The following is a 13,824-nucleotide window of genomic DNA, read 5'->3' on the forward strand; positions in this document are numbered from 1 at the left end:
GGTATACAGAAGTAAGATTAGGAACAAGATAGGCCCACTTAAGAGCAACTCAGGTCAGATCATTGACAGTAATAAGGAAATGTGCAAACTTTTCAATACCTACTTCCTCTCAGTTTTCACTCGGGAAGATACTGTACTAGCGAAATTCCTGAAATAATAAATTATGTAGAACAGGATGATAATAAACTATGCATGATTAGGGTAACTAGTGACATGGTCCTCAGACAAATAGAGAAATTAAAGCCTAACAAATCCCCAAGCCCCGATGAAATGTTTGCAAGGGTTGTAAAGGAATGTAAAGAAGGACTTAGCATACCTTTGGCTAATCTTTTCAATATATCACTACAAACTGGTATAGTGCCAGACAAGTGCAAAATGGCAGAAGTAATACCTATTTACAAGCCAGGTGACAGGTCCTTAGACCAATAAGCCTTACCTCCATAGAGGGAAAATTTATGGAATCAATAATTGCCGAGGTAATTCGTAGCCATCTTGAAAGGCATAAATTGATTAACGAATCTCAGCACGGTTTTACAAAGGTGGTGTTCCTGTTTTACGAATTTACTAATTTTTTTCACTAAGGTATATGAGGAGGCAGATCATGGTACATAATATGATATTGTGTATATGGACTTCAATAAGGCTTTTGATACAGTTCCACATCAGAGGCTATTGAGGAAACTTAAAGCACACGGAATAGGAGGAGAAATTTTTTCCTGGGTAGAGGCATGGTTGACAAATAAGCAGCAATGCGTTTGCATAAATGGGAAGAAATCGGAATGGGGGCAGATCACAAGCGGTGTCCCACAGGGGTCAGTGTTGGGCCCTTTGTTGTTCACAATTTACACAAACAACATAGATGAGGGAATAAATAGCGACATAAGCAAATTTGCTGATGACACCAAAATAGGTCGTCCAATTCATTCTAATGAGGACATTAGAGCACTCCAGGATGATTTGAATAGACTAATGCAGTGGTCAGAGAAGTGGCAGATGCAGTTTAACCCTTTGACTGTCGAAGGGCCCAATCCTGAAGTTGCTCCTGGTGTCGCAAAATATTCAAAAAAAAAAAAATTATTTTTTCTTATGAAATGATAGAGAATCTTTTCCCGATTGTAAAGACACCAAAAAAACGAAATTTGATGGAAAACTGACGGAATTACGCTCTTGCGAAGTGAGCGACTTCGGCGATATTTAAAAATCGGCAATTTCGCCCACTTTGAGCCCTATTTTCGGCTAATTCCGTTATTCCAGTCAACCAAACTCATAACTATTTCTTCAGAACTCTATTTTTTCTATCGATTGAGCACAAGAAACTGCCCATTTACCGATTTCAACTACCCAATAACATGGTCAGAAATTTGCAATTTGGCCAATTTCACGAAAATTAAAAAATACGACAATTTCAAAATAAGGTCCAGAATGAACAATGCAGACATTCCTGGCTCTAAAATAAGATTTTCTTTGTTCATCAGTCATGTCTCCAGGTCCCTGTGATATTACTCTTGCTTTTTATTTTGAAATTTTATTCAAACAAAAAATAGAAGATTTACTGTTATGCAGACTACTGCAATACTGTAATAATTGTAAAAATTACATCAACCCATTCATGACTGCGTATTAGAATGGCTATTTGGACATTTATTGGACAATGACATCATTTGTTTACTTTTGAACATCGGCAAAAATCAAACATTTCCTGTACTTTGTGCTCCATTTCCAGGTTCTTTTTATAGTAAAATTAATCAAAATCACCTCCATTTCTATAATATAGTTTCCATTCTATCAAATGAGACCATGAAAACGAGAATACAACCACAAATACTATACGAAAATAGACCACAAAGTCGGCATTTTAATTAAAAAAAACGGTCGGAGTTTTTTTTTTCTCATTATGCACTGCGTGCTCCAGGATTTTTTTTATGTGGTGCACACTGACCACACAGACCCATTCTCTCACATGTGGGCCTACTAGCTTTCTCCTGCCTGATTTGAAGCCGCTAGAATTTATGAGTATATATACGTCAAACACGGTACCTCACAAACGTATATATACGGCCGCGACAGTCAAAGGGTTAATATAGACAAATGCAAAGTTCTAAATGTTGGACAGGAAAATAACCATGCCACATATAAACTAAATAATGTAGATCTTAATTTTACTGATTGTGAAAAAAATTAACGAGTTCTGGTTAGCAGTAATCTGAAACAAAGACAACAGTGCTTAAGTGCTAGCAATAAAGATAACAGAATCCTTAGCTTCATATCAAAAAGTATAAATAATAGAAGTCCTCAGGTTGTTCTTCAACTCTATATAACTTTGGATATAAATGCACTGGAAAACATACAAAGAAGGATGACAAAGTTGATCCCATGTATCAGAAATCTTCCCTATGAGGATAGACTGAGGGCTGTGAATCTGCACTCTCTAGAAGTGTAAGTAAAAGTAGAAGTTCTTGTCGTTCTTTATTCCTCTTATCTCCTCCGTAAGAGGAGACTATAATGCCAGGAGCAAGGGGCTAGTAACCCCTTCTCCCGTATAAATTACTAAAGGAAAAAAGAGACTTGTTTTTCTTTTTGGGTCACCCTGCTTTGGTGGGATATAGCTAGTTTGTAAAAAAAAAAAAAAAAAAAAAAAAAAAAAAAAAAAAAAAAAAAAAAAAAAAAAAAAAAAAAATTGGATTTGGAAAAAGCACATGATAGGGGAGCAATGTGACAGATGTTGCAAATGTATGGAATAGGTAGTAGGTTACTGAAAGCAGTTAAGAGTTTTTACAAGCATAGTGAGGCTCAGGTTAGAGTATGTTAGAGAGAGGGAGATTATTTCCCAGTAAAATTAGGCATTAGACAGGGATGTGTGATGTCACCATGGCTGTTCAATACAAAGTGGGAGTTGTCACAGTTGCCTTTTGCTGATGACACTGTGCTTTTGGGAGATTCTGAAGATAAGTTGCAGAAGTTGGTGAATGAATTTGGGAGGGTATAGAAAAGAAGGAAATTAAAAGCGAACATAAAAAAAAGCAAGGTGATGAGGATAAAATATTAAGGTAATGAAAAGCTGGATATCAGATTGGAGGAAGGGAGTATGGAGGAAGTGAATGTGTTCAGATATTTGGGAGAAGACTTGTCAGCAGATGGGGCTATGAAAGGCGAGGTGAACCATAGAACTGACAAGGGAAAAAGGTGAGTGGCATACTGAGGAGTCTGTGGAGACAATGAACGTTATTCATGGAAGCAAAGAGAGAAATATATGAAAGTATAGTGGTACCAACCTTCTTATATGGGTGGTGAATGTTGCAACAAGAAGGCTGGAAGCAGTAGAGATGTTGTGTCTGAGGGCAATATGTGGTGTGAATATTATGCACAGAATCTGTAGCTTGGAGATGAGGAGGAGGTTCGGGGTTTCTAAAAGTATTATCAAGAGGGTTGAGGAGGGGGTTGTTGAGATGGTTCAGATATTTAAAGAGGATTGAACAAAATAAAATGACTTGGGGTGTATTAATCTGTAGTGAAAGGAGGGGAAGGGGTCGTCCTAGGAAAGGCTGGAAGGAGGTTTTTCTGTGCGAGAGGTTTGAGCATCCAGCAAGTGTGTGCGAGCGTGTTAGATACAAGAGTGTGGAGGCAAGTGGTTTTCATGACTCGATATGTTGTTGGAGTGTGAGCAAAGTAACATATATTAAGGGTTTCAGGGAAACTGGTTATCCGGACTTGAGTTCTGGAGGTGGGAAGTACTGTGCCTACACCCTAGAAGAAAGAGTGGAGATATGTTGCAGTTTTTAAATGTAGTGTCATCACACCTCTGGCATAACACTGATGGAGTGAGTGATGATGAAAATGTTTCTTCTTTTTCAAGTCACCCTGCCTCGCTGGGAAAAGGCCGATGTGTTAATAAAAAATAAAATAGCTTTAATAATGAACACAGTATACTGTAGTCCTTGAGCAATCTCTACCAAACAAAGGTGAGCTCTCTATCCATGCATAAAATGAACATGTACACAATATGAATACATTTGGTGAAAACTCAGAAAAAAATATTTGCAAGTAGCCTTAAGTACAGGCAATCCAAAGAGTCAGTCTGATTTTGTAAATTGTGCAAAGCACTGTCATAAAAGTGGAATATTGTAAGTTGGAATATTTTTAATTCAGGGACCTATTGTATTCAGCATTTATATTTGCAGCTAAATTTGAACTGTACTTCAAGCATTATACATCAGTTCATAAATGTAAAGGCTGTTCAATTCTTTAAGGTGTGGAGTTAGTACAAGTATTATTCAGAGGGCTGAGGAGGGTTTGTTGAGGTGGTCTGGTCATTTAGAGAGGATGGAGCAAAATAGGATGACTTGGAGGGTATATAAATCTCTATGGGAGGGGAGGAAGGGTAGGGGGTCATCCTAGAAAAGGATGGAGTAAAAGAGGTTTTATATGCAAGGGGCTTGGGCATAGAGTAGGCATGTGTGATCATGTCTGATAGGAGTGAATGGAGATGAATGGTTTTTGGAACTTGACAAGCTGATAGAGTTTGAGCAGGGTAATTTTTGTGAAGGGATTCAGAGAAACCAGTTAGCAGGACTTGAGTCCTGGAGGTGGGAAGTACAATGCCTGCACTTTAAAGGAAGGGTTTGGGATATTGGCTCTTTGGAGTGACATCTAAACTTCTGCAGTGATTACATGTGAATGATTGTGAAAGTCTTGAATGACGGTGACGGTGTTTCTTTTATGGGTCAGCCTGCCTTGGTAGGAAACGGCCGACATGTTAAAAAAATATGTATACATAACTTGCTGTATATAAAAAGCTTTTCAGTATGTCTGGTAGCTTGTAGAGCATTCACAATTGCTTCAATCATACTCTCATCAATTACTGTCTATGGTGGGTAACAGATTACAAAAATACATCACAAAAAACTTTACTCAATTTAGAAAAACAATCAGTGAATTTTTCTTAAAAATTACAAAAGCACTGAAATGCAAGCAGAGCCAAATCATAAAACTGATATTATTCTAATGCCTATGTTCAGTTGATCACTTTTTTTTAAGTGCTATGACAACACACAATAATACTTATTCTTGCTAGAACAATGGTGGTGTCAAACATGCAAGCTATTTTGCTTTAGTACCTAACTATTCTCTCTCTCTCTCTGTCCACTCAAAACATAAGAGATTTAAAACACAATACACAGTAATTTAGTAGTACTACAGTGGAACCTTAGTTTACGTATGCCCTAGTTTGTATGTAAAACTATAGTTTTTTTTTTTTCAACAAGTCAGCTGTCTCCCACCGAGGCAGGGTGACCCAAAGAAAAAGAAAATCCCCAAAAAGAAAATACTTTCATCATCATTCAACACTTTCACCTCACTCACACATAATCACTGTTTTTGCAGAGGTGCCCAGAATACAACAGTTTAGAAGTACATATATACATACAAAAATACACAATATATCTCTCCAAACTGCCAATATCCCAAACCCCTCCTTTAGAGTGCAGGCATTGTACTTCCCATTTCCAGGACTCAAGTCCGGTTATATAAAATAACCGGTTTCCCTGAATCCCTTCAATAAATATTACCCAGCTCACACTCCAACAGATCGTCAGGTCCCAAATACCATTTGTCTCCATTCACTCCTATTTAACACGCTCACGCACGCTTGCTGGAAGTCCAAACCCCTCGCCCACAACACCTCATTTACCCCCTCCCTCCAACCTTTTCGAGGGCGACCCCTACCCCGCCTTCCTTACCTTACAGATTTATACGCTCTCCATGTCATTCTACTTTGATCCATTCTCTCTAAATGACCAAACCACCTCAACAAACCCTCTTCAGCCCTCTGACTAATACTTTTATTAACTCCACACCTTCTCCAAATTTCCACACTCCGGATTTTCTGCATAATATTTACACCACACATTGCTCTTAGACAGGACATCTCCACTGCCTCCAAATGCCTCCTCGCTGCAGCATTTACATCCCAAGCTTCACACCCATATAAGAGTGTTGGTACTACTATACTTTCACACATTCCCTTCTTTGCCTCCATAAATAACATTTTTTGCCTCCACATATACCTCAATGCACCACTTACCTTTTTTCCTTCATCAATTCTATGATTAACCTCATCCTTCATAAATCCATCCGCTGACACGTCAACTCCCAAATATCTGAAAACATTCACTTCTTCCATACTCCTCCTCCCCAATTTGATATCCAATTTTTCTTTATCTAAATCATTTGATACTCTCATCACCTTACTTTTTTCTATGTTCACTTTCAACTTCCTACCTTTACACACATTCCCAAATTCGTCCACTAACCTTTGCAATTTTTCTTTAGAATCTCCCATAAGCACAGTATCATCAGCAAAAAGTAACTGTGTCACTTCCCATTTTGTATTTAATTCCCCATAATTTAATCCCACCCCTCTCCTGAACACCCTAGCATTTACTTCTTTTGCAACCCCATCTGTAAATATATTAAACAACCATGGTGACATTACACATCCCTGTCTACTACCTACTATTACCAGGAAGTAGTCTCCCTCTCTTCTACACACCCTAACCTGAGCCTCACTATCCTCATAAAAACTCTTTACAGCATTTAGTAACTTACCATCTATTCCAAACACTTGCAACATCTGCCACATTGCTCCCCTATCCACTATCATATGCCTTTTCTAAATCCATAAATGCAATAAAAACTTCCCTACTTTTATCTAAATACTGCTCACATATATGCTTCAATGTAAACACTTGATCTACACATCCCCTACCCACTTTAAAACCTCCTTGCTCATCCGCAATTCTACATTCTGTCTTCCCTCTAATTCTGTCAATAATAACCCTACTGTACACTTTTCCTGGTATACTCAGTAAACTTATTCCTGTATAATTTCTACAATCTCTTTTGTTCCCCTTTCCTTTATATAAAGGGACTATATACGCTCTCCGCCAATCCCTAGGTACCTTCCCCTCTTTCATACATTTATTAAACAAAAATACCAACCACTCCAACACTATGTCCCCGCTGCTTTTAACATTTGTCGTGATCCCGTCAGTTCCAGCTGCTTTACCCCCTTTCATTCTACATAATGCCTCACGCACCTCCCCCACACTCACATCCTGCTCTTCTTCACTCCTAAAAGATGATATACCTCCCTGGCCAATGCATGAAATTACCGCCCCCCTTTCTTCATCGACATTTAAAAGTTCCTCAAAATATTCTCGCCATCTACCCAAAACCTCCATCTCCCCATCTACTAACTCCCCTTCTCTGTTTTTAACTGATAAATCCATTTGTTCCCTAGGCTTTCTTAACTTGTTTAACTCATTCCAAAATTTTTTTCTTATTTTCGTTAAAATTTCTTGACAGTACCTCTCCCACTCCATCATCTGCTCTCCTTTTGCACTCTCTCACCACTCTCTTCACCTTTCTTTTACTCTCCATATACTCTACTCTTCTTATAAGACTTCTACTTTGTAAATACCTCTCATAAGCTACCTTTTTCTTTTTTATCACACCTTTTACTTCATCATTCCACCAATCACTCCTCTTTCCTCCTGCACCAACCCTCCTATAACCACAAACTTCTGCCCCACATTCTAATACTGCATTTTTAAAACAATTCCAACCCTCTTCAACCCCCCACTACAACTAGATAATGATCCGATATATCAGTTGCCCCTCTATAAACTATAGTTATTCTCTATAAAATGTATTTTTTGTTAATATTTTTGGGTGTCTGGAATGGATTAATTGGATTTATATTATTTATGAGAAATAATAACAAAAAATACATTTTATAGAGATTAACTAGTTTTACATCCAAACTAGGGCATACGAAAACCGAGGTCCCACTGTATTTCATGTTTAAAATTAACTGCTCAGTAAGAATTGGTATAATAGCTGGTTTCTTTGCAACTGTACTATTATTATTATGGATATGAATACTGTTCGGGATATTAGCGGTTTGGAGGGATATGTTGTGTATCTGTATACGTATATGCTTCTAAACTGTTGTGTTCTGAGCACCTTTGCAAAAACAGTGATTATGTGTGAGTGAGGTGAAAGTGTTGAATGATGATGAAAGTATTTTCTTTTTGGGTCACCCTGCCTCTGTGGGAGACGGCAGACTTGTTGGAGGAAAAAAAAATGAATACTATGCTACTATACTATTTTAACCTTTCTGTATTAATCTCTATTCAGTAGCACTCAAAAAAAGGAAAACAATATTTAAAATATTCTCCAACATTACCAATTACAAAGCAATAAAAAAATGTACTACACTAATATGCATTCTATATTCCCACCATCATTCAGATTATAGATTCAATCCACATTGCTTGCAGGAAATCATATGCAGAGGTTTACAAAATGGACAGCAAAATAACTTAACAACAGTAATATTCATATTTTATAAAATTAATTATGCTGTTACATGTATATTGTCTGGTCTTTCTTTTAATTTTGGAATGACTAAGAAGTCGAGAACCATCATTTATTCACGTGTCAACTCTGACCTTGGTGAAATATCATACAACCACTATGAAAAACACTCATTTTGCTTCTCATTCATGCAAAAGATTCACTGAATTATAATGTACAACTCATTTACACTTTGATTTAAATATGTCATAAATGATGGCATAATATACATCAAGGCTAGTTAATTAAACTAGTATTGCTTGTACCCAGTGAGAAATCTAATGAAACTGCAGCCAAGTACCAAAAGTTCAGATTTATCAGGGCTAAATGAACTCTGAACTCATGAGCCACCCTGCCCAACCCACAGTGCAAATCTGAAGTGAAAATCTCAAGAAATAACTTTCATGACATAACAGTGAGTTACAAATCAAAGAGCATATCATGGTTTGAGTACCAAAAGGAACTTTTCAATTCTGTGAAGTATTACATTCTGAATCTTTGGTACTAGACTGTACATAATAATGCAAAATTTAATGCACTTTCTAGAAAAAAGTGTGCATTTTAAAGTAACCATAATATGTGCAAATTTCATTACCACAAATTGGAGATCTTGCACCAACACTTGACATGATTAAATTTGCTCTTAATTTCAAGCTGCAAAAGTATACAGTACATGTACTCATCTTTTGCTTTATCTGTAATAATCCATAAAATTATAATTTAAATTACTTTATAGAGCAAAATATTATGTAATAAAATTATTTACCCCATCACGTAAATACGAGTTCCCTAGCAAGTCTTCCAAAAATGCATCATACAGGGATTTCTCTATACTGCCACTGTCCATAATATGAAAAGGTAGTACCCTATTTCAGGAAAGCTACATACTGCCAACAACATAAACTCTTATGAAAATCTTTCAAATAGCTTTTTCAGTCATTCAATCTAAATAAAGTTTTAAATATAATATTCTGCTTAATCAATGAGAATCAGCCCTATACATAGTCAAGTACACAGTGCAGTTAGAAATACAATATTTACAAAGCATTAGGCTACTCATTAAATGATCAATTTGTAGCTAATGTGGAAAAGTAGATAACAAGGCAATATTTTTAAAACATTTAAGTTCATAGTGTACATATGTTATACTGTAATAAAAAATAAAGTTTCTATAACACTACAATATTAAGACATTATATAAAAACCAGCATTAATTCTTTGTGGATGGTCCTTTGCAATGACTGTTACAGTTCATTAAACTGTATGCTATTTCTCCCAAACATATTACAATTTTTCACACTATGACTAATATATTTGCAATGAATTCCATTACAAAATGACATTACACTGACAATTTAGGAAGCTTACTGTTCGAAACTGAATACCATTCCATGAATGTACAGCCAATTCTATGTTTGTGTATGTGTTTAATCTATTCTTTTGCTAAAGCATTGCTATTATTTTCACACGAAAGATGCCAAATTCAGGATAAATGAATCACTATACTCGTGGTGTAGTCATCTCTATCTAATTTATCAGTTACTGTATTTTTAAATCATTCAATAGCTGTTGAATTACTGTACCTATTTGTATCTATTTGATTAGTTTGCATAATTATCTATTTGTAGCTACAGAAGCAAAGCTATGCTCATAGTATCCCATCTTCAGTTTTTGATCTCAATTTTTTTAGTTCGCATTTGTTACTCCATCTTACATCCTATTCAAAGTGTTCTATGACTATGTAGATCAAACTGTTCTGCCACTGTGTAGATCAAATTGTTCATCACTAATGTATTATTTTAGAATACTTTCAGCATTGCTTTTTTCAGTTCTCCTGGTTGACATTAAGTCGTCGTCTTTGTGCATTTGTGATTACCTAGTAGTGGATGTGTGTGTGTGTACTGGTAGCAATTGGAACAAAGCTACACACACTCATGGTGTCCTGTATTCAGACATGTACACACACATGAATGCAAAAATAAAAGTATATATACATAAACATATGTATATCACACACAACTCATGAATAAACTGTTTTAAGGTAAGATTGTTTACATCTCCACAACCTTAGATGTGCTACCCAACTCTAGGAGGAGCTGTGAGGTTTTTGAGTGTAGACAAACTTAAGCGTGGTGCATTAACTAGTTGCCGACCTTGCATGAGTGTAGCAATAGCAGCAACCACAGTCATGGCTGCCCAGAAAAGAAGGGATAAGAGTGTAAATGATGTATAGTCCGAGGGAAGCAAAATACATGCAAACACCATAAGTAGAGAGATAAAAACAGCTCCCGGCAGTAACAGAAGTCGAGAGTCTCTGTGTTCCTTAAGTGGGCAGGATCGTGAGGCACCCTCACCTGTCTCAACTTGATACTTGCCAAGGAAAAGATCCACCGCATCTTGTCTATCACCATCAAAGAAATTGTTCTTTATGTATCGAATGGCACTATTCCATCCATCTTTTAAAAGACCCACATGAGTTCGTTTTCCTGTGCGTGTGAAATCTGTTTTTAGTGCTCCAGTTCCTGAATACTGAATGCTTAAAATATCAGCATTGTCAGCCCAAACATTCTTAAATGTACCTTCAAAGGAGAATTGATCTTCTATTTTCTGATTTTCACTAAGAATTCCCATTCGAGTTAGGACAGATTTCAACTGCTTCCTGGCTAACATGGACTGTACAACATTAGTACGATCTAAGCAATCTATACAATTGGTGCGAAATACACCCTCTTGCTCCAAAAGAACTACTCCATCACGAAATAGGAAGTAGCCCATAGATTCCCTGTCAGGTTCTACACGATCCATTAAGATGCTTAGCCGATCCCACCGCATTTTACGACACTCATGATGAAAGTCAAAATATTCATACTTTACATTATCTCTTATCATCTGTCTGACACTGGTCTCAATCAAATGTTTAAATGCCTCATGCAACTTACCTTCAACCCCTTTTTGGTCTATCAGGTTAATTGCAACTTGTTTTCCATAGCAAAGCACTTGAGACTCAAAGTGCCGTGTAAATGCTTCTTCATGGTTAGCATTGCCAATTAAAGGTTCAGGTTTGTATTTAAGGTTCGGCTCTTGAGACCAAAGGAGGGGAATGGACCCTCTTGTCTGGACAAATGATGATCTAAAGTCCCTAAACTCAATTATCTGTTCAGTTTCAACATAATTGGCAACTGTACCTTCTGGATCAATGCCTCTCATCCACATACGAGTGCCTGCACGATAAACGCTCCTACGAGATATCAAAGTCCAAGTAAACCACTCACCATTAATACTGCATTGCTTGATGGAAATGAAGCCATGGACCAGAGGAAGGCAAAATGCATTTATTTCTGGTTGAACACACAAGTCTCTCAGCAAGTGCTGGTTCCAAACAAATCTTACATCAGCACGCTCGTGCAGTGCCATCTGCAAAAAATCTTCAGCAGTATAGTAAAGTCTCTGTAGCGTGTGTGTTAAATCATGGGTGTATGAGAAATAAAAGTATGGAGTTGATAAAACTTGCTGAAGCATGGCTAGATATTTGTCATTGTATACTTTTTGTTCAGCAGTTAGGGAAGTGGTTGACCTAGCATAAGGTATAACTTGCGTATCCTCTAGGCGCCATATTGTCTGTTTATTTAGAGTGCCAACTTTCATCCTCTTAGTTATTAAAATTAGATATGGCCCAGCTATCAAGTGGATAATTCCTACTACTCCATACACAGTCTTCCTTGAAGCACTGAAGGGAATCTGACCACTATTTTCCTCCAGAACAATTTCATGGCTGACCCGATCTATTACCATGAGTTGCTTGGAGTTTACTGGTTCTAAGAAAAACCGGTCATCTGTACAGTAGAAGACCAGTTCCTCTGCCACATCAGCAGACATGTTGCCACTCTCTTCTCTGGATTCTGTGAAAATTTAATTAAAGCATTATGCCCTAAGAACAAAAATCTGATCATAAACAATTGTTGTACATCAAAACATGCCACTTGCATATTTCAGATTACGTATTATCAGTATTCTATTTGAAAGAACCAAACCTGTGGGGTTCATTTAGCACTGCCATGGTAATGGGGGCTGATATTAGAAGAGAAAGAGGAAGGGAGAGTAAGCAGAAGGATGAAAGATGGTGGTCATAGTTGTTGGAGTAATATAAATCAGTGTTTTAAAAGGTCCAATAATAGTGGTAATAATAAAAATAACAATAAATAATAATAATATTATTATTATTAATGATAATACATTTTTAGAATGGCAAATAGTATAAAAATGTCAGGGAACTAACATTTTTATACTATCTGCCATTATACAGTATGTACAGCCTCTCTGACCAGTATGCATACCTAAATAATGTATATTAGAGCTGATTTCTTCTTTTCTGTTTATTAAAATATACAATACACTACTGTATAAACATTAAAAAATACGTATACTGTACTAAAAATATTATAAATGGTGCAAAGGTGACGGTAAAACAATATCAAAGATGGATGACACAAACCCACTGCCATTATAGTATGCTTCTTGCTTAGCAATGAATTTGTTTACTGACATGGTCTTAGAAACAAAACTCCATCGTTAAGTGAGGAGAGGCTGTACTGTACTCTGTAATCAAGAAGATAAACTATCACAAGATGAATGACTGTCATAATGACCTGACAATTCTTGCAATGTGCTGCTAGGCACCTTACTTTTTTTCTATATTCACATTCAGCTTCCTTCTTTTACACCCCCACCCAAGCTCTTCCAATGTCAATAATTTCTGACAGACACATGAGCAAACACCTAAGACATTTTAATGAAAATGTTTCATTTTTAGGACCTTGTTTATGCCAATGATATGCAGAATACAAGTAATACAGTGCTGAATACTCAATATAGGTCAAGACACATGCAAGGTTAAGCATGTTCAGGTCAAGTGTGAGCATAAGACAAATCAGTAACAAGCAACTGTCAGGTTGGGTTATGCCTTGTGCACCTGTGACAGCTCTTATTTTAAGTACAGTATATAATCCGCAACTTTTTTTGACTAATTCCTAGGAACACTATATATCTTTGATTAAACAGTCAGCTGTATTATAAAGCCCATCTATACAATGTGATTTTTTTTTTTTGTAAATGTGACTGATTTTTTGTAACACCAGTCATGTCTCTCACTGAGGTACTACTGCATCAATATTGCACTAGAGATTAATTTTTAAAAATAAATAAATAAATAAATAATATATATATATATATATATATATATATATATATATATATATATATATATATATATATACACACAGTGGACCCCCGCTTAATGATCACCTTCCAATGCGACCAATTACGTAAGTATATTTATGTAAGTGCGTTTGTATGTGTATGTTTGGGGGTCTGAAATGGATTAATCTACTTCACAATATTCCTTATGGGAAC

General features: G+C 36.4%; 1 protein-coding gene across 1 annotated transcript in view; it reads right to left on the reverse strand.

The window, feature by feature from the left end:
• Window positions 1-4,890: 4,890 nt before the first annotated feature.
• Window positions 4,891-13,824, reverse strand: part of Sac1 (Sac1 phosphatase) — a 12,826-nt gene continuing 3,892 nt past the window's right edge. The window contains exon 2 of the mRNA XM_053786847.2: window positions 4,891-12,314. Coding sequence (XP_053642822.1) covers window positions 10,492-12,291 — 1,800 coding nt within the window. The 5' untranslated portion in view covers window positions 12,292-12,314 and the 3' untranslated portion in view covers window positions 4,891-10,491. The remainder of the gene's footprint in view (window positions 12,315-13,824) is intronic.

Source organism: Cherax quadricarinatus, chromosome 14, assembly GCF_038502225.1.
Source record: "Cherax quadricarinatus isolate ZL_2023a chromosome 14, ASM3850222v1, whole genome shotgun sequence".
Lineage (NCBI taxonomy): Eukaryota > Metazoa > Arthropoda > Malacostraca > Decapoda > Parastacidae > Cherax > Cherax quadricarinatus.